The sequence below is a fragment of the Mastigoproctus giganteus genome, chromosome 6 (assembly GCF_048544385.1).
Source record: "Mastigoproctus giganteus isolate SK-2022 chromosome 6, ASM4854438v1, whole genome shotgun sequence".
In the NCBI taxonomy this organism is placed as follows: Eukaryota; Metazoa; Arthropoda; class Arachnida; order Uropygi; family Thelyphonidae; genus Mastigoproctus; species Mastigoproctus giganteus.
Window position 1 is genome coordinate 216,658,728 of NC_143580.1, and position 21,416 is coordinate 216,680,143.

The window sequence follows — 21,416 nt, forward strand, 5'->3', positions numbered from 1 at the left end:
TTTTTAAATATTCAAATACTGAAGTTATTTACGTCATTATTCGATATGTATATACACTACGTTACCAAAAATATAGGGCCAACTTATTATAAAGCCTTGTCCTTTTAGAAACAGATAAACAGATATTTTTGAAATAATTTATTTATTTTATACATCTTGATACAATATCGACTATAATTAAATACATGCTTTTGTAGACCAGCTACAAAACGAACATTTCATTACTAGTTTACCATACGATAAAATCACCACAAAGACATGGCAACTGCAAAACACTCATTGGTGAAGTGTACAGTCAACTATATTTGGCATTTAATAGAACAGCTTTTTATAATACCATGCAGCTCTTTGAAGCGGACATCTAAAAATATTTTTATAAATATTAAATGAATATTCAACATTGTTTGCTGCCATCTGGTGGTAGTTAAAATATTAAAAACTTTATATGATAATGGTTGTTGATTTTATAAATTGATCAAAAATATTTAAATTTATGAATAAACTTCTCCGATGATAATATACTGAAATTTTAATGCGTGTTTGAAATAAAAATACTCTTTCATACAACATCTATATGAGTCACCATAATATTAGTCACCATAAGTCCATTATGAAAGAAAAATAACTTCTGAGTGTGGTGAATCATCCATCATATTTGAAGATAATCGAACGTCTAGAAGATGTCTTTTCATATGCAGCTTACCTGGAACACGTAACCGATAAATCTTCAAGCATACAATGTAGTTCTTTTTGGATTTTTATTTTTTCAAGCTGTTATTCCGATATCTGTTGTGAGGGGGATTGCTGATTTTGTTGCATTACTTGCTTGTCTGTGATTTGTTTCTGAACAGATTCCAACATGGCGTTTTTCATGACGTATGCCATGCATCGGAAGAGATGAAGCCAAGCCTCTTCTATTTCTTGCGTCCATTCGTCTTCTAGAGATGGTTTTACAGCATAGATGAACTGTGGTCCGATTAACTGAAATAGATAATTTCTTTGATATATTTTTGAATGTCGTATTTACTCGCGGATTTTTACTTATAATTAAAGCAGCCCTAATGCTAAAAGTCAAAATAAATAAATTGATAACTCTAGGTTATTTTTTTTTTTTTTCATTTCTTGAAAAGGATAGGTGTATCTAATAAAGTGGCCACTCAGTGTATAATCATATATCATAGTTAATTTAAACTATTCACTTGAAAAGGCAACTTAATTTAAAATAAATATTGTTATTTTAAATTATCAAACCTTATCTAACAAGGTGTGACAACATAGAACAACAAAGATTATTTTAAAATATACACTAAGTTCCAAAAGTAAAGGAACAGCCACTAATCTGAAACATTGATATAGATATGGATTTATTTTCTGATTAACTCGAAATTGCCATGATTGCAGATTTAAAAATATTAATTTCATGAACTTTTTTCTGCCTCGAAAATTAATGGTAGATTGTAACAACTATTCTGGCCAGATCATTGTTAACTGCAATGTGTTTATAAGGCTTGAACTTCTGCTTGACAGGCCATATTCGCTGGTCTATTGCTCTCTTCTGGAGCCTTCATTATAAGAGATGTCATCACAGTGGCTAATGGTTCCTCTCCAAATTCAAGAAATCTCAAAACTTCCGGAACCACCTTAGCCATCCATGGATACAAAATCTTTTTAAGCATGGCAATAACTGTTTCCGGTCCATGACTAATACTCGATAAACCACCATCCAATTCTCCACATGCGTGACTTATGTTGGGAGTAAAAAAGATATCTCATTCTGTCTCAGCAACTGTTCTTAATCTAGCGTGTCCATCCATCGATAAAAATCCCGGTATCACTTTAATTATCAGTTGGTGTATGCGCATTAATCACGCCAATTTGCCTAATTAACTTGCTCTGTGAACCATGGCAACTTTTTCTACGACCAGGAATTTTTCTTTTTTATGGGTTTAATTATCTACCTCCTGTCAACAAATACAAAGAATGTTTATATATCACCTAAGGGAAAATCAACATCGTATACTTGATCCTTTAACTTTCTTTGGTGAAAAAGAAGATGGCGTATTAGTTTTCTTTAAAAGATTTCAACAACAAGAAAACATGCAGTTCAGAATCAGATGGGTTCACATCTGTTGTGAAATACAGATTCCAATAAAAAGTTAAGGAAATTAAAACTTTTCCCTGCTTCTTTCTATGAGAACTCAACGACAACTTATTCCGGAAATGGATTGGTCCACGGATCCCTTGTGATTATAAAACTTCTAAATTTCAAAAGGGTTGAAATTTTCATGGACTTCCTCATTTCATTTGTACTTGATATTTCCCTGGTCCAAATCTGCACCATTTCCATCTACAAAGATAGTTGCCGTAAACGCTGGAACAAACTTTCTGATTAACTCTCTAAGTGGTATAAATCAGCGCCTTAACATCCATCATATCAATATTTACCATTCTTATATACCAAAGAAGAGGGTAAGTGGGGTATTAGCGGACTGTTGAAGTGTGGTATTAGCAGATTATTGCTAAGAGATTCGGGCTCTTATGGAAAACCAGGGCTTAGGAAGGATCAGGATTTTATTTGCTGTGGATACCAAGTTTTGGGATGACAGTTAATTGGTTCCTGGGAACAAATTGGGAAAATACTTCCCTAAAGCTATTGATCATAAAGATAAAATGAAGGATCTAGAAAGAAATAAAAAAAAGAAAGTAAGGAAGTAAAGGAGAGTGTGGCTATTAATTTCAAAGAATTTTTTCTGGCTCCAGTATTTCATTATCTGAAATACTTTTCTTCTTTACTCCATGACTGAAAAACGAGATAGCAACTCTAATCTTCAATCGTTGCCATGGACACCTGTTTCTGTAGCTTCTGCAGTCCTCCATGATTAATATTTCGAAGTGTACATGACTGATATCTTTTTTTGGTCCTCTGAGTTTAATTAATTTTTTCTAATACTGCTTGCCAGAACAAAACAAAAAACGTTTCCATTTATCAGTGGATAATTCTGTTTGTTTATCTACATTCGAATATAAACAAATGGGCATTGAATATTGTTTTCGTTTTGGGCCAAAGTAATTAAGGCTATGAATCGTCAGTAAACTGGAAGGATGGCCTGTTTTGTGGGATAAAAAACTTGGAGAAATTCTACCCGGAAAACTTGAGGAAAAATTAAAAGTTTTTTCACTTCATGAGGTTGAAGTTGTCTCTGTAAAAAGGGTCTGAATTCAGAAGACAATCTCGGCGTTTTCCATCAAGTGTATGAGAGAATGGCAAAGTATCCACAGGGCTACCATCAAGTGCGCCTAATTTTAGAGCGCCAACCAATTTTATTAAGGGATGATTAATATTTGACCTAAATGGTTTCTATGAATCATTTCCTTGGGATAATCAAGAAATAGATGAAAAGGAAAAATACTTACGTCTATGTACTCAATCTTGGCCCCGTACATAACATGGTCTCGTCCAAGCTCCTTTAACAGTTGGTCCATTTTTATAGGTTCCTCAAGACGGGCCACTACTTTTTGCACAAACCCCATAACTCGAAGAGCATGAGCCCGGAGTTCTTTGCTGTACTGAAGTTCATCCTGGGAAAGGCCCTTAAATGGCATGAAGACTTCTTGAACATCGGGATGGGTTTCGAACAAGCTAAGAAAAAATATATAAAATAATTAATAAATATGGTAGACAATAAAAATGTACGTGAACACGAAAACAAATATTTTTTTCTTAATATTTCCGTTAAATATTTTTCTTTGATACCAAATGTATTTTGGTGGATGCGTTCAATGAATTCACCTTTATTAAGATGGCCACTGAGTTATTGTGCTCTTTAAGCAAAGTGAAATAATGAAAAATGAGGGTTTATGCATTTCTATTACAATAATTTACGAAAAGAGGATGTTTATGTGCATTTCTGTTACACTAATTAAAGAAAAGTATGTGTTTATGAAGTTCTGTTACAGTAATTTACGAAAAGTGGGTGTTTATTCATTTCTATTACAGTAATTAACGAAGAGTGGGTGTTTATTCATTTCTATTACAGGAATTAACGAAAAGAGGTGTTCATGAATTTCTATTACGGTAATTTATGAAAGGTGGGTGTTTATACATTTATATTACAATAATTTACAGAAAGTGGGTGTTTATGCATTTCTATTACCGTAATTAACGAAAATTGGGTGTTTATGGATGTCTAGTAAATTTATGAATTTATGTTTTTGGATTTCTAGTAAATTTAAAAAGAGTGGGTGTTTTTGCATTTCTTATTACACTAATTAACAAAAAATAGGTGTTCATGCACTTCTATTACAGTAATTTATAGAAAGTGGGTTTTATTCATTTCTAATAGAGTAATTTACAGAAAGTGGGTTGTTTATGCATTTCTATTACAGTAATTAACGAAAAGTGGGTGTTTATTCAATTCAATAGAATTGAATAAACACCTACAATTTATGAAAAGGTATTATGCATATTTAATAGAGTAATTTAAGGAAAGTGGGTATTTATTCATTTCTATTACAATAATTAACGAAAAGCGGGTGTTTATTCATTTCTATTACAGGAATTAACGAAAATATAAATGTTTATACATTTCTATTACAATAATTTACAGAAAGTGGGTTTTATGCATTTCTAATAGAATAATTTAAGGAAAGTGGGTGTTTATGAACTTCTATTACGCATTTCTATGCGTTTCTATTACAGGAATTAATGAAAAGTAGGTATTCATGCATTTCTATTACAGGAATTTGCGAAAAGTGGGTGTTTATGCATATCTATTCATTTCTATTACAATAATTAACGAAAAGCGGGTGTTTATGCATTTCTATTACAGGAATTAACGAAAAGTGGGTTTTATTGCATTTCTATTATAGCAATTTATGAAAAGTGGGTGTTTACGCATTTCTATTACAGTAATTTATGGAAAGTAGGTTTTATGCACATATCTATTAGCATAATTAACGAAAACTGGCTGTTTATTAATTTCTATTACAGGAATTAACCAAAAGTAGGTGTTCATACATTTCTATTACAGGAATTTACGAAAAGTGGGTGTTTATGCATTTCTATTACAGGAATTTATGATATTTATGAATTTCTATTACAGGAATTTATGAAATTTATGAATTTCTATTACAGCAATTTACCAGAAGCAAAATAAATACTGATTTTTGCTCAGAAAAATTTGGTATTTTGGTGTTTTGGTAATTTTTTCCTTGTATTAAGTTTCTAACAAGGTTACATTCTTCCAAGTACATTAATAAGTGCAGTAGTTTGATTAATTCATTTTTCAGGATGATGTCGTAAACTGTTTGCCATCTTCAGCACAACAAAAATATCATTTTCTCTTAGCTGCGAATTATTTATACAAATAAAAAAAAATTCTCGCTACTTAAACAAACATAACACACCTCATGAAACTTTTCTGAATAATTCTGTTATTCCCCAAATGACACCAATGACGCAAATACTCGACCTTGTTTCTTTGTAACGGGAAGTATTACAAAGAAGTTATGTAAAGAAGTTATGAAAAGAAAAAAAAAATGATAATAAAAAAAAGAATTATGGAATACATCTTTTTAATATACAAATGGCTAAGGAATGGTAGAGAGCAAAGCTATCCAGAATTTTCTTCAACTTAATATTTTAATGTCTGCAATCATTTTATAAATCAAAAGTTCTTGGATGCTTTCTCTCTAGCTGTATCCATTATGTCATCTTTCTTGACGTGATATTGCATCGGAGGATTGCTGAGGATTCATGTCGAGATCAAAGTAATGTCATGATGTTTCTAATCGATCGTTAGAAATGCGATCGATCTCCACATTTTTTAGAAAAGATACAGAAAAAATTTGGATTCCATAGAGCTTTTCTGCGATATTCACTTTAGAAAGTGTACATGCTTTTAGAAGAGAAAGTAAGAAATTTCTTTCATAAATTATTTCTTTTCCCCCAACCAACAAACTCAACCTTTAAGTATCTCCCAAAAAATTAGTTAATTGACGTAAGAGGGTTCATGGATTGCCCAGACTATTTTTTTTTTCACAAGAGAGATACAATGGGTGGCCACTCAGTGCAAAAGCGTGTCACAGGGGTGCTGGCCCGTGTTTACTGAATTGCTCTTCACAGTTGTTGCAAATTATATTCATTCAATTATAGTACTGTATGATGACATGGCGCATTATCTTGTTGCAAGAACCCATTTACAGATGCATACAGTGAAATCATGAAGGCATACACCTGGTCAAAAACAATTTTCAGATGAACTGCAATACCCAAACGTTGCTCCATTAATACCAGGGGGAAAATGAACCACAAAAGCACTTCCCACACCATTACATGGCCACCACAAGCCAGCATTGTTGACACATGGCAGGATGAAGCAATGGATTCAGTATTTTTGGAATATTTTGGTTCTCCAATCAGCGCGAAATAGCAATATCCAGGATTCGTCAAAACAGACAACGTTTTACCATTCTTCTATTGTCCGCCGTAACCGTAGCGCTTAGAACTAATTACAGAAATATCAGGAACCGGTATCGGCCCTCATTCATTTTCGGAAGAGGGCCTCGTGGGAGAATCTCGTCAGCACCATGGGGAACACTGACCTGAGGAGTAGTGTATAAAGTCACCACTAATAAGCTCCCCATAGGGGAGGTGGTTAATTCCACCCTAATCCCGTAGGGTACAATGAAAACCACTTGGCAAAAGTCGATAGGTAACATTTTGGACGCCCTGTTTCCACCACTGGTGGACTTTAGATCACCTGACTAGCTGGAGATCTGCTAGCAAAACGATACCTATGACACAGCCCACTTTAAGTGGGCAGCCCTTGACCATCGAAGAACTGCAGGAAGCCCAAACCAGAACCAAAGATAAAAAATGTTCTGGCACCGACCACATTGAAGTTGAAATTCTGAAGTCATAGAAGTAAATTTAAATATTTTCCTTGATCTCTTCAATAAATGCCTTTCCACTGGTGCCAGATGAATGGAAAATCGCTAATGTCAAACTTCTTATCAAAAACCCAAAGAAACTGCTAAAAGAATCCCACTCCTACAGTCGATCGCCTTGCTCTCTACTGTCAGCAAACTTCTTGAAAGGCTTGTCATCAGAGGAGACCAACATTACACCAACGCAAGTATTAAAGCTGAAAGCCAATGCGGATTCCGTCCAGGTAGATGCAATGAAGATGTCCTCCACCATAATAACAGCTGCCACCAACTCTACAAATAAATACTTCCTCTTCTTCATCTCAGTGGATTTTTCTGAGGCTTTTAATATGCTCTGGTAGCTCAGCTTCCTTAGGCGCCTTCGGCAAGACAGCTTCCCATCGAACCTCTACAATTTCCTCAGCGATTACCTAACCAACAGAAGAATTCAAGTTATCACTATCCAGAGCAGTACCACTCGTTAAATCCACAGAGGGAATATCCCCAGGGCTCTGTTCTGAGTCCCTTCCTGTGAAACATTGTGTTTGATGAGCTAATCAACATGGATCTAGGCCCCGTATCAGCACGAGCCTATGCTGATGACCTTATCCTGACCCTCTCGGCCCACTCCAGAGCATCACTCGAAGTCTCAGCAAACCGTGCCCTACAACACCTTCAGCGCTGAGCGGATATACATGTGCTCTCAATTTACCCAACAAAGTCAGAATCTATACTTTTAAAAGGCACCCTGCAGACCACAAGACTCGCCCCAAATCAAACTGATGGTGACACTATCAAACTTAGAGGGGAACAGGTATTCTGTGTGTTATCAGACACTCAGTCTAAAACACTGATGGATCCAATATCTTTCTATTACAGAAGATTTAGGAAAAGTCCGGTTGGCCTGCCTCCCTGAAATCCACTCATGCACACCTTCTCGATGGTAAACCCTGTTACGTCACTTAGGTGGCAACGAACGTGTAGAGTGGTTCTCTTCAAGACGCCTGGTCAGCGTGAAGAGGAAAAGACCAACCCCTCCAGCATATGACAGCACGACAAAGCAAATGGCCCTCAGTCCCCAGCAGCTTTCACTCTCCCTCTTACGGCAGCGAGAGGATCAGAGTGGAAGCAGAAGGTGCTAAGAATCTCACGGAACGAAGTTTCCGTGCACGCTGCCATGCACGGAAACTGAACTTGGCCTGTTACAACATAAGATCGCTCATCGGTGAAGACAGGATATTAGAGCTGGAAAAGGAATTAGAAAATGTAAATTGGAATATCATCGGTTTGGCTGAAACAAGAAGAAGAAATGAATCACTTATAAGTTTATCAAGTGGAAATCTGCTGTACACCAACGGAAACAGTGAAAGGAGTAAAGATGAAGTTCGGTTTCTGGTCCATAAAGATTTAAAAAACATTTTGGAATTCAAAAGTACATCACCAAGGGTGTCAAGACTAATACTCAAGATTTCTAAGAGGTACAAGCTAAAGGTTATAATGATTTATGCACCAACATCGAGTCATGATGATGAAGAGGTTGAAGAAATGTACACCGAAATTGAGTCTTCTAGATGAAAAGAAAACCCACTACACTAGTATTATGGGGGACTTCAACGTTAAGGTTGGAAAAAGACAAAACAGTGCAGAAAGGAGAACTATAGGAAATTTTGGGTGAAAGAAATGAAAGAGGTGAAAGACTTGTGGAATTTGCAGAATCTCAAGGATTGTCAGTAATGAACACTTTTTTTCAAGAAAAGGGTGAACAGAAAGTGGACATGGAAGGGTCCAAATGGATTAACAACTAATGAAATCGACTTCATCCTCACTAACAGAAGATATATCGTGAATGATGTTACCGTCCTGAATAAGGTAAATGTTGGAAGTGATCACAGAATGGTAAGATGTACACTTGATATAGATGTAGGAAAGGAAAGGAAAGAACTGACTCGAGTAAATAATACAAAGGTCTATGGGATAACAGAAGAGAAAAAGAAGTATGTACTGGAACTTAAGAACAAATTTGAGCCTTCTGCAGACTGTTCAGGACCAAGATATCGACGAGGAATATTACAACTTTCTGAAAGTGATAAAGCCCAAGAAAACTAAAGGGGAAAAGAAATCCAAAGAAGAAAAATTAGTCAAGAAACACTTGTTATGATGAACCGAAGGCGACAAATGAAGAGCAAGATAAACACTGACAAGGAGAAAATTGAGTATACTGAGTTACGCAAAACCATTAGAAAGAGACTCGGAGAGGACATAAGAAGATTTAACACAAGAAAAGTAAAACAAGCATTAAGGGAAAACAAAGGACTTAAATCAGCAGCTATGAGCAGTAGTACAGAAAGACAAATGATACTGAAACTGAAGAATAGCGATGGTGTAATTCAAATAGCAAAAGACTACTATAGAGAATTATACAAGGAGCGAGGGAATGATGCTTGCAATGGGGAAGATGGATCGCAAATTAGCAACACATACGACATACCCGATATTCTTCCTGATGAGGTAGAACATGCATTGAAGAAAATGAAGAATCAGAAAGCCCCGAGTGAAGATGAAGTTACTGTAGAGTTGTTAAAATTGGGAGGAAGAGACATAACACAAAAACTGGCAAGGCTCTTCCAAAGTGATTTAGAGAAGGTTTGACGCCTGAACAGTGGAATAATGCAATCATAGTTTTGCTGCATAAGAAAGGAGATAAATCAGAAATTGGAAATTATAGACCAATTAGATTGTTATCCCACATCTACAAGTTGTTCACAAGGGTCATTACTAACAGATTAGAAAGAATACTTGATGAGAATCAACCGATGAAAGAGCAAGCTGGCTTTAGGACAGGATTCTCAACTATGGATCACCTTCACGTAATATCACAGCTAATGGAGAAAGCAAATGAATATAAAACACCATTATGCCTGGCATTTGTGGATTATTAAAGGCATTTCACTCCATACAGCATAAGCAAGGCATAGATATCCCATATACTATGATTTTGAAGAAAATATATGAGAACGCTACCTCCTTTATTAGACTAGACAAAGACAGTAGGAAATTTAAAATCGAGAAAGGAGTTCGACAAAGAGACACAATATCTCCGAAGCTGTTTACTGTTGCCCTTGAGGAAGCTTTCAGTAGATTAGACTGGTCGCAGAAAGGAGTCAGTGTGAATGGAAAGTACCTAAACCATTTACGATTTGCAGATGAGATTGTGGTCATAAGCCACGATCCCAAAGAATTAGAGGAAAATCTTAATCAGTTATGCACAGTTAGTAAGGATTTTGGACTAAAGATGAATATGGCTAAAACAAAAGTAATGATGAACAAGTATGCCACAGAAAGGAAAATGATTGAAGGAGCAGTAATTGAAAAGGTGGAGTCATATACTTATCTGAGACAAGTTATGAGCTGTAATAATGATAAATGGCTGGAAGTCAAGAGAAGAATAAATTTTGGATGGATAGCATTCAGGAAATATAGTCACATACTGAAGAGCAATATCTGAAACGTCTGAAATGTAAAATAATGAACCAATGTATACTCCCCACCATGACTTATGGAAGTGAAACTTGGGCACTCACCAAAAGAATGGAAGAGAAGCTGAGAACTACACAGCGAAGAATGGAACGAATCATATTGGGAATCAGACTGTTAGATAAGAAGAGAAACACATGGATTAGGCAGCAAACTCAAGTAAAGGACATTCTGATCAAAACTAAAGAACCAAAATGGTCTTGGGCAGGACACATAGCTAGAAGACATGATGACAGATGAACTAAGAAAATAACAGAATGGTACCCAAGAGGAGCTAGAAGAAAACCTGGAAGACAAAGGCGGAGATGGATAGATGAAATTCATGAGTTTTTGTGTAGTAAATGGATGGCTAGTGCTCAAAACAGAAGGAACTGGAAAGTGGCTGGAGACGCCTTCATCCTGCAGTGGATTGAAAATGGCTGATGATGATGATGATGATGATGACTATCAAACTTGTCACAAAAATTAAGCACCTTCGCATTGTCCTGGACTCAAAACAATATCCATCCCCATCTAGCCTTGCATTCTAAAAGATTTTATTCCTGAAATCCGGGGTTTTTGTCCAGCAAAGCAGAAAAAATTGACCAGAGAACACGCGCAGTTTACAGACACAATACACATAGGTAGATGAAATAATTTTCTGGGTGACCCTAATAAATATCAGGTGGTAGATGACTTTCATCAACCGGTGAAATACCACCACTTTGCTTATTGGAGGCTTGAAGTGGTGAAACCCATGTTTAGTCTCTAGAGCTAAGCTTCCGGCATCCCCCTCCCCCCATACTTCTCCTTCAACCCATGCACAGTACTAAGTACTATAGGTTTTGATACCTTTCGTGTTTGGGGTTTTCATAAAAAAAAAAAAATATATATATATATATATGCACTGTGGTGCCACTTTATTAGGTACACACCTGCTGTGCACACAAATGGTTTATCCCACAACGTTGCAAGTCACATGACCACAGTTGTGGATATAAATGCCGCAGAACAACCTTTCTAGTATCAGTTAAGCGTACAAACCGTAGCAAGAATGTGGAAAAGGAGTGATCTAACGGGTTTCGAATGTGGCATGGTAGTTGGTGCAAGACGTGCTGGACAAAGCATCTCTGAAACGGCAGTTCTCCTGACCTTTTCACACACCACAGTTTCAAGGGTGTATCGAGAATGGTGCAACGAACAGAAAACATCCTCTCAAAGTCGTGGAAGAAAATCGCGTGTTGATGAGAGAGGTCAGAAGAGGATGGGTAGAATTGTGGAGAACAAAATATCGCAATGGACCACTAGTCGCCAATGGGCTACAACAGCCGAAGACCACATCGCGTACCTTTGTTATCAATGAAGAACAAGAGAGCACGCCTCCTGTGGGCACAGAAACACCGGCACTGGACTATCGAGGATTGGAAAACAGTTGCTTGGTCTGACGAGTCGAAGTTCCTTGTGCATCATGTTGATGGAAGGCTCAGAATTTGGCGAAAACAACATGAATCCATGGACCCGTCATGGATGACGACTACTGTGCAAGGTGGTGGGGGCAGTGCTATGGTTTGCGGAATGTTTTCTTAGCACATGTTGGGTCCACTGATATCCACAGATTCACGTCTGAATGCCACGTTCTACCTAAACATCGTTTCTGAGCAAGTACATCCATTCATGTTGACAGTTTATCCTCAATCAGATGGTTACTTCTAGCAGGATAATGCGCCGGTGCACAAAGCCCGAATCACTATGGAATGGTTCCAGGAACTTGACAATGACTTTTCTTTGCTGCAGTGGCCCGCTCAGTCCAGGGATCTCAATCCTATTGAACATCTTTGGGATGAGCTGGAAAGGGCTGTTCGCTGCAGGCCTACACCTCCGTCGAATCTGAAGGGAACTGCGTGACACACTCATATCTGCATGGTACTCCATTCCTGCACAACGTTTTCAGCATCTTGTTCAATTCATGCCTAGACGAATTCAGGCTGTTTTGAAGGCTAAAGGAGGCTCAACACGCTACTAGGTATTAGTATTAGTATTAGTAATGGCCGCATGGTGCAAGAAAGCCTATGGCTTATGCTGCACCAGCCAAAAAAAAATATATATATATCCGAACAAAACAATGATAAAAACAAAAAATAAAATAAATAAATAAATAAAATAAATATATAATAATAATTAATAAAAAAAAAGGAAATTAAACTTATCATCCTATGCGCTTCCCTTACCCGAAAGTACTATCCAGATGACCTTTGAATTTCCCCAACTGTCGGCCTCTACCACCCATGATGGCTACTTATTCCAGTAATTTATAACTCACTGGCTAAAATAAAACTTCCTGCTGTCCAATCTAAACATTTCCCCCCGTAACTTGAATTTATTTCCCCTAGTTATAGCATCATTTATAATCTTGAAAATTTCGTCCTAATTCATTTTACTGATGCCTCTCAGAGCCTTAAACACCTCAATGAAATCTCCTCTAAGGTGTCTAGTTTCCAAACTCTGCAACCCACTTATTTGAAGTCTTTCTTCATAAGGACGCCCTTTTGCCGATCTCACCAGGCGAGTTACCTGTCTTTCCACCCTTTCAAGAAGCTCGATATCTTTCTTTAGGTGCGGTCTCCATACTTGAACACAGTATTCCAAGTGTGGTCTAACATAAGCCTTATATAATGGGATTATCAAGTCCCTATCTCTACTTGAAAAAGTTCGATAGATCATCGATAGGACACCATGGGCCTTCCTTGCAACCTGTTTACAATGCTCGGGGAATTTCATGTCTGACCGTATCATAACACCCAAGTCCCTTTCCTCCAGTACTGGGTTTAGTTGAACTCCACCAAGTGAATAAGTTATTTTGGGATTACTGTTTCCCAGGTGTAATACCTTACACTTTGTTGGATTAAAGCATAGCTGCCATTTTTCTGACCATTCCTGAAGTCTATCTAGGTCTCTCTGAAGAAGCTCAGCTTGACAGTGATCATTAACTACGCTACCAATTTTAACATCATCTGCAAATTTAGACATCACGCCCTCTATCCCTTCATCAATGTCGTTTATGAAAATTAAAAACAACAGTGGTCCTAATACTGATCCTTGGGGAACCCCACTTCTTACATCAACCCAATCTGAGGAATAGCCATTTATCACAACCCTCTGTCCCCCTGCCCTGAAGCCATCCTTCTATTCATCTAAGGATTTTCCCAGTGATTCCAACCTGTTCCAGTTTATAAAGCAACCGCTCATGTGGGACTGAGTCAAAAGCTTTGCTGAAATCTAAATAAACAATGTCGAAATTATTTCTTAAATCTAGCTCGTGAGTGACCCTTTCGAAATAGCGAACCAGGTTTGTTAAACATGATTTTCCCTTTACAAAACCATGCTGAGAATCCTTGAGAATTTCAATTCGATCCAAATGATCCTGAATTCCACCCTTGATTATTGCCTCCATGATTTTCCCTACTACTGAAGTCAAACTGACAGGTCGATAATTTCCAACTTCACTTTTAGAGCCACCCTTATGTATGGGAGATACATTGGCACTTTTCCAATCCAAGGGAATCTCCCCAGAGTCTAGTGATGCTAGCATAATTAGCCTCAATGGTTCAATGCACTCGCTTGCCGCCTCCCTTAAGATTATAGGGTATATTCCATCAACTCCAGGAGCGTTACTGGCCTGTAGGCTCGAAAGTTTTTTCATTAAATAATCTTGCAAAATTTAAATATCATTAATTATATATTTTTCAACTTCGCTCCCACCATTTCCCATTACCACAAAAGGTTTTTCATCTGTAAATATCGATGCAAAACTGTTGAGTTCATCTGCAACGGCACCTGGTGTATTTAATACTATCCCCTTTCCCTTACGTAAAGGTCCGATCTGGTTTGTCCTGCTCTTCTTGGCATTTATATATGTGAAGAATTCTTTATCCCCCCCCCCTCTTTGCTCTGTTTGCTAGAGTTTTCTCATAAACTGCCTTTGCCTGTCGAACCTTTTCTGTGGCTCTATTACACATCATCTTGTAGCTGTTATAAGCTTCAGTACTTTTTATTGCTCTGTAACCTTTCCATGCTACCTTTTTCTGCTCAAGTAATGTGGCAACTTCACTATACATCCTACTTGGAACCCTCCTCGTGGAGTATTTTTTAATGGTATATACGCATTCAAGGGTATTTTATTAGGTAGGTGTACCTAATAAAGTGGCAGCACAGTGTATATATATATATATATATATATTGTTTTGTTTTGTTTTGTTTTTTATCTGCATACTAAAGTAAGAAATCACACGTCTATGATATCTCGTATTAACAGGAGAGATTGGGGTATAAATCTTCGTCCCCTTTCGTCCCTCTACGAATCACTTTTTCTTCCAGTCATAACGTTTGGAGCAGGAGTTTGGTTCCCCAAACTTTTTCCTTGGGGAACCAAATATTTTTTGAGAATGGCAGTATTTCTTGGTAAAAAATACTGCCATTCTCAAAAACAATAAAAAATCAGAAACGACCCAAAGGTGTATCCTGCTGGCAATCACTAGGGCCTGTTGCCCAGTGAATACTCCAGTTCTACAGATCCTTGCTGGAGTTCTTCCCCCTGGACTTGGAGGTTATCCGTAGAGGAATTCATTTCCGTCTCTCGAGCGATATCCCCACAACCATCTATGACCACGCCATCAACACTTCAAATACTATCAAGCAAGGAAAGCACATTCTATCTAACAAACTGAACCAAATGTGGCAAGCACGATGGACCGACTCCACCAAGGGACTCCATAAAGAAGTATATTCCAGAAATAGCAATTGTTTATCCCAAGTCTCTAATTTGGTTGGTTCTCTCAAGGTCTATACAACACCTTTCTATTAATAGGATGTGGTCCCATCAATCAAAAACAAACATTTTCCGGGCATTGCTGCAGATCCCTACTGCCACTGAAGCCAGATAGAAGACTGGTATCTTCTAGTCTATATCTGCCCTCGCTAAGAGGACCTTCGTAGCCAATTAATCACAGTTATACACGACTTTTCACATGATAGAGAGCAGCTTTTCACAACAGACCAACAGTACTACTACCAAGCTTTTACCAACTTCGCTCAGAAGCTTTTCACCCGCAGAATCAAAATAATGGCAATTGAAAACCACACTCCTCCTGACCGTGACTAGTGGCTGCCTATGCACCTTTCTCCCAACCGGAGAATTAAATTGGGCATTGTCAACTAAAACTCTTGCCTACTGAATCTGGACTTGACTTAAACTGGCCATGACTCTTCCGATTGTGATTTTACTATCAACCCTAACTAAGAGGACTTAAAGTATTTCTCTGGACTGACCTTCTATGTCCACCGACACGGAGTGCTAACCCTGGAACATCCAGGGTTATCATCCCCTTGCTAACCCGGCCTAATAGCAGGGTAGGATATCTCTTTTTATGCGTATATCCTGTACTCCACAGAGCTCTAACTACCTGTTTTTTTTTTTTGTTTTTTTTTAATTTGGTGTCCATCCAGGAAGCTCAGGCAAACCTGGCAGAGACTAGCCAAAGAATAATGAGCAGCCTAGCTTATCTCCTAGGGTATGTACTTCAACCATCCTTCCCAATTTGAATTCATGCCACCTGAAGTGTGTACTCTGAAGAGGAAGAGTCCCATCAGCATCGAGCTTACTCAATCGATTCAAACATTAAACGCTTTGATCAGATCACCTAAAAAGGTGCCTAGTCTCCAGACTCTGCAACTTGCAGCATTGAAGTCTTTCTTGGTAAGACCACACTTTCGTTTCCCTCCTTCATAAATCTCGTTGTTCTTCTGTGTGACTATTCCAGCTAATTTATATCCTTTCTAAAATGAAGCTTCCAGACGTGTATGCAGTACTCAAGATGCGGCCTAACTATTGTCTTGTACAAGGGGTGATCATCTAATTCGTGGACTAGTGCAAGAAATTATTTTAATTGTCATCATCTGAATCTTCTGTGGATTTCTCCTTCTCGAAATACTCTCCCTTGAATTTTACACACTTTCGCCACCGTCGTACCCACTCATTAAATGCTTCTGGAAAGCCATTTTTCGAAAGACTGCAAAATGCTTCCGCTGTGGCTCTACGAGAATCGTTGTGTCAGACGCGAAACGCTTGCCTTTCAGAACTTTCTTCATACGTGGAAATAGGAAGAAATCACACCAGGCTAAGTTCAGTGAATAAGAGGGATTTGGCAGAACCTCGGCACCTGTGGCAGTGATCACGCGCACAGAGTCTGCTCAATAGCGATAGGCGACAGCACCTATAGTGGTAGTCATGAAAAGTTCGACTGGTAAACATAAAATCTTGCACCAGTCCGAATTAAAAGGTCACCCCTCGTACAATAGGATAATCACCTCCTTATCCGCGCTAGCAAAGTTCCTGTTCCTGTACATCATTGACAAAACCCCACAAGCTGTCCTGGCAGTTTGTATGCACTGCATAACAAACTTCATATCTAACTGCACAATTACCCCTCTTTCATTCTCTTTGATTTTCCACTACCCTGAGTGTAGTACCACACATGGGTACGGTAATCTGGGATTACTACCCATGTGCAGTACCTTGCATTTGTCAATGTTAAACTTAAACTGCCACTTCCCAGCCCATCTGCCTAATTTTTCTAGACCTTGTTGGGGTAGCTTGCCTTCAGTAATGTCGCTAACCACCCTGCGAACCATTGTATCATTAAGGAACTTAAACATTAAGCCTGATATACCCTCATCAATATCATTAATATTGAAAACAAGAACGGGATCAGCATTGAACCCTGAGGGACTCCACTAATAACATTTTCCAGGAGGAGCAGTGACCATTGATAACCACTGTCTGTCTTCTTCCACTCAACCATCCCTTTATCCATAGTAATAACTCAAAAGAATTCCTGAAATCCACGTATATGATATCAAAATTATTTTTTGCATCCTGTTCCTTGATCACTGCATCATAGTAACTAAACAGATTGGTTAGACAAGACTTCCAACAAATCTATGTTGTGATTGCGGGATAATTGCATTTCTGTGTAGATGCTCCTGCATTGCTTCTTTAACCAATGACTCCATTATTTTACCTGGAACAGAAGTTAAGCTAACAGGACTGTAATTTTCATAGATTGGTTGAATGGTTGCATGGATTTTTGTCCCTGAAACCCGGGATTTTCATCGCAAAAACAAGAAGAGCTTTTTCGGGGAAAAGTCGTTAAACTAAACTTAGATAAACTGATTCATTCTCCCTCTTATCTGCCTCAATGCTCATTGCAAACAATCATCTTATAATTTACCATTATAATTAAATATTGACGAACTGGAGAAAGCAGATTTAATCTCTTCCACAAAGATAATAATGAAACTTGCTTGAAATAACAAATATGTTTTATTTACCTTAGAAAACGTTAACAAAGTATTTACATATTGAGAATTTGAAAAGACTAAAAATAGATCTCAGAAACTCGGTTGAGTAAACAGGTTGAACTAATTTCTGAAGTTGATTATTTAAACGAATTCAAACATCTTGAAACTATAAACTTCCTCCAAAAAGAAACAACCAGTTAAAACAGGATATAAGAATGAATTAAATTAGTTTACCATTCTGGAGATGTTTGCAGATGCAGTGTTCAGTATTCGTGTTGTTGTTGTGAAAGATTCATCATGGAGTGACATGGCGCAGCAAGCCCTTCGGGTCTATCTCAGTTGTCAACTCTGTCATAACAAGGAAACACTTACAATGTCTTTTGTTTTTTTAACGCGTCTCTTTGACAACATAAAATTGATTGCAATTTTCTTAGCGTTCTGAAGAAAAGATTTTGGATCGAAGCCAGAAAACAAAGAAGTAGTTTATCTGTCGACAAGAAAAACGCATTTTCACCGATTTTTTTAAACTCCTTTTATATTTTGATACATTCTACTCATTTTCAACCTTCCATTTGTTGTTATACTAAAAATAAATGTGTTTAGATATTAAAAGCCGAAATAAGTTCTGATGGAACTTTCTATAAGATATCTGAGATGCTGCTGTCAACGATGTCAAATCAACTCCAAATCAAACTTCAACTTTGGAATTTTCCCTACTTTTATTTAAATTTCGAAATATTTCTTGGTCAACGCTCTTTCCTCCAACATATATTTCCTAGTTCGAAAAGAAGTTTGGAAGTTTGGGTTTATGGCGGTTTTCTCCGATTCAACTTACATTTCCTGCTTCACTGTTAGACCGGCTGAATTTCTTATTTTTCATGTCTTCAGAAAACTTTCCAGAGATATTCGTAAAAGTCATCAATCTGACCTCACTGATAGATGAGTACGTTTTCAAATTGCACATATTTAAAAATGATAAATCTTCTGATCAAACCGAAAAAAACATTTAAACAATTTTAATATTGTTCAATTTGCATGTTTGATTTTTAGCCAACTCTCCAAAAATGCAAAGTGGGTCCTTTTATCTCTATTCCTCTCACCCACAAATAAACCTAGCAGTGGATATCATTGCTACTCTTCCATACTGTGCTATTTGGGCTCAAATAACACGTTATGGAAGGAATCTTTTTGGACTCTTTCCAGTGGCCGAGTTAGCCGGTATAAGAATTGCACTGTTTCACTCGCACTACTAGGAACTGTGTTTTTTTTTTTTTTTTCATGCAAAGCGTGAAAATTGACCATTTAGCAATTCGCAGGGGAATATACTGACCCTTTATGGCATTAAATACCTCGGCACAAATTATAATGAACTCAACGCAGTCCAAACCAAATTTACAATTGTGAATAATTCAAACGGTTTATTTCGATGTGTAATTTTTTATTGAAACAGGCTTTTTTATTCACTTAGATGTGAGATCTTAGAATGACTATAAACTGCGTGTTCTAAAACGTTATTTGTTAACGGGATGAAAAATCCTTGTACGTTCGCCTCAGATCAAATAACAGAGTTCTGTTTCAAAGCACTCAGTATATTCTTGGCGTTGTGGAAATAATTCGAATCCAGACCTCTCAAAATGGGAAAGTGAAGGCGATTTGAAAAGTTTTGAGTTGGAATATACAAAGAATTGGAGAACTAAACACTAAAGTTAAATGAATGTTATCATGGGATCGCACCTCGAAGACAACTGACAACTTGTAAATACTCGCACCACTACCTCAGGCTCTTCCGATAAAGCAGTCCTACCTGCTTTAATGGAAAATTTCATGAGCAGATGTCGATATCTAAACTTGACTTTCAAGCCTAAGGATATTTGCTTCTGTGGAAGGGTGTTGACCTAGAAAGGGTGTTCAGCTCCCCGAAGTGTTTATGCATCGAGTATGAAGTTATTACATGTCCCAAAGTGCAGTTCATAGTTTCAATAGTTACAAACTCCCAGACTCCATCTAAGTGAAGTAAAATGAGATATTTCGCTAATTTCTATTATATTGTTACATCAAGTTCGCCGAAAATTCTCCATCAAAGAGTAGATTTACTAATTATAGATACACAAGGTAAATCCGAAGATTTATCTCCAATAACTGCATAGCACTCACGAGCATCAATCGTTGAATTCGATTTACTGAAGTTGCATTCTTCAACAGCTGTGGACTTCTTGTCTGAAGGCCTGATGTCGCGTTATAATGTGGTAAATGCAGAAATTGTTTACCAAAATGAAGAGGCTACAGAAAGTCCATTTTCTTGGCGTTGTGGAAATAATTCGAATCCAGACCTCTCAAAAATCTTCGAAATGGTTAGCAATCCAGCAATCTGACAACAGGAAATCTTACCTCCTCAGACCTCCCAAAGCAAGCGGATAAAGAAATCCAGACATAGCTGAACGTAAATAAGATACATCTGCAGTCAGAAGAGCAGTTCCACAGCGTATTGTATCCAGTCCCTGAAAGTACCTATGATTTTACTTTCTCTTAACAGTACTCTTGGGAAACTGTTCCTCAGCGTACAACTGTCATAGTGACATCTAAGCCTTTTGTAAATATCGATATAAGTCGTACGACTGTGGTTCCTCTGAAGGACGAGTCACTTTTCTGTTAAATCTTTCCTACAAAAAAGAAACCAAGCAAAGCTGATACAGATATTCGATGAGAAATGTAATATTGAATTTATAACCCCCTTAAAAATATTGTTCTCAATATTTTTAAGTTATGTTTACTCATAATACTAGGAAATGTACCTTAGGATTGTATTTTTGCCCTCTTTCTCTCGTTCCATTCTGAAAGAAGAAATAAATGTTGATCCATTAATATTTCACAACTGGCTTGGTCACTATTACCCTCGTACCTCTATTTCAACTGTAACCACACTGTTCTGTTGTTTGCTGTGTAGATAATCAGAAATAATGGCTTTCGTCGAAATGGAGAAAGAACCAGAATCTCTTCTAGTACTTGGTCTGAAGTAAGCGCAGCTTTTGAGATAAATCAAATCAGCCCTTGATTCACTGAACATTCCAAGTGCGTATATGGTGGAGTTTAGAGTCAGATAGATATAAATTTCTGAGCTACAAAACTTATCTCTTGAATCTATTCTGTGTAACAGATCCAATACGTGACAAACTGATTCAAGAATATATAGAAATGGTGGAAAAACTTTTGTTAACTTAAATACCGAGGTATACAGTTAAAGAGATGAAAAACGTCACTGTTGCTATGGTGACAACAAAAAAGTTTCCGGTTGAGAATGCCTGATCTACGCTCATCACTCTGAAGGTACATTTACGTGTCGTGAGCAGTTTATCATGTTCAGTATCGATTTGCGTAACTTAATGCCAGCAGGTGGCACTATATTCTTTCGGTGTATATGAGAAACGGAAAAGTTCAAGGGATTTTATTATTCAAAGGAATGGTTAAGGCGGTACTTTGATTTGATCCAATTTCTCTGAAGTCACGCGATTATTGGTAGGCAGAATCTTATGAGAACTTTTATGTCTTTTCTTGCTTTGTTTTCAGCATTCTTCGTGTCCCGGTATGTTGATGATACTTATGAAGCAGCCTAAACAAGATGA

General features: G+C 37.4%; 1 protein-coding gene across 1 annotated transcript in view; it reads right to left on the reverse strand.

Moving 5' to 3' along the window:
* Positions 1-313: 313 nt before the first annotated feature.
* Positions 314-21,416, reverse strand: part of LOC150084968 (globin C, coelomic-like) — a 54,419-nt gene continuing 33,316 nt past the window's right edge. Inside the window, exons 2-3 of the mRNA XM_090375675.1 lie at positions 3,415-3,640; positions 314-981 (exon numbers count right to left, since the gene is read on the reverse strand). Of these exons, the coding sequence (XP_090231801.1) occupies positions 775-981; positions 3,415-3,640 (433 nt within the window). The 3' untranslated portion in view covers positions 314-774. The remainder of the gene's footprint in view (positions 982-3,414; positions 3,641-21,416) is intronic.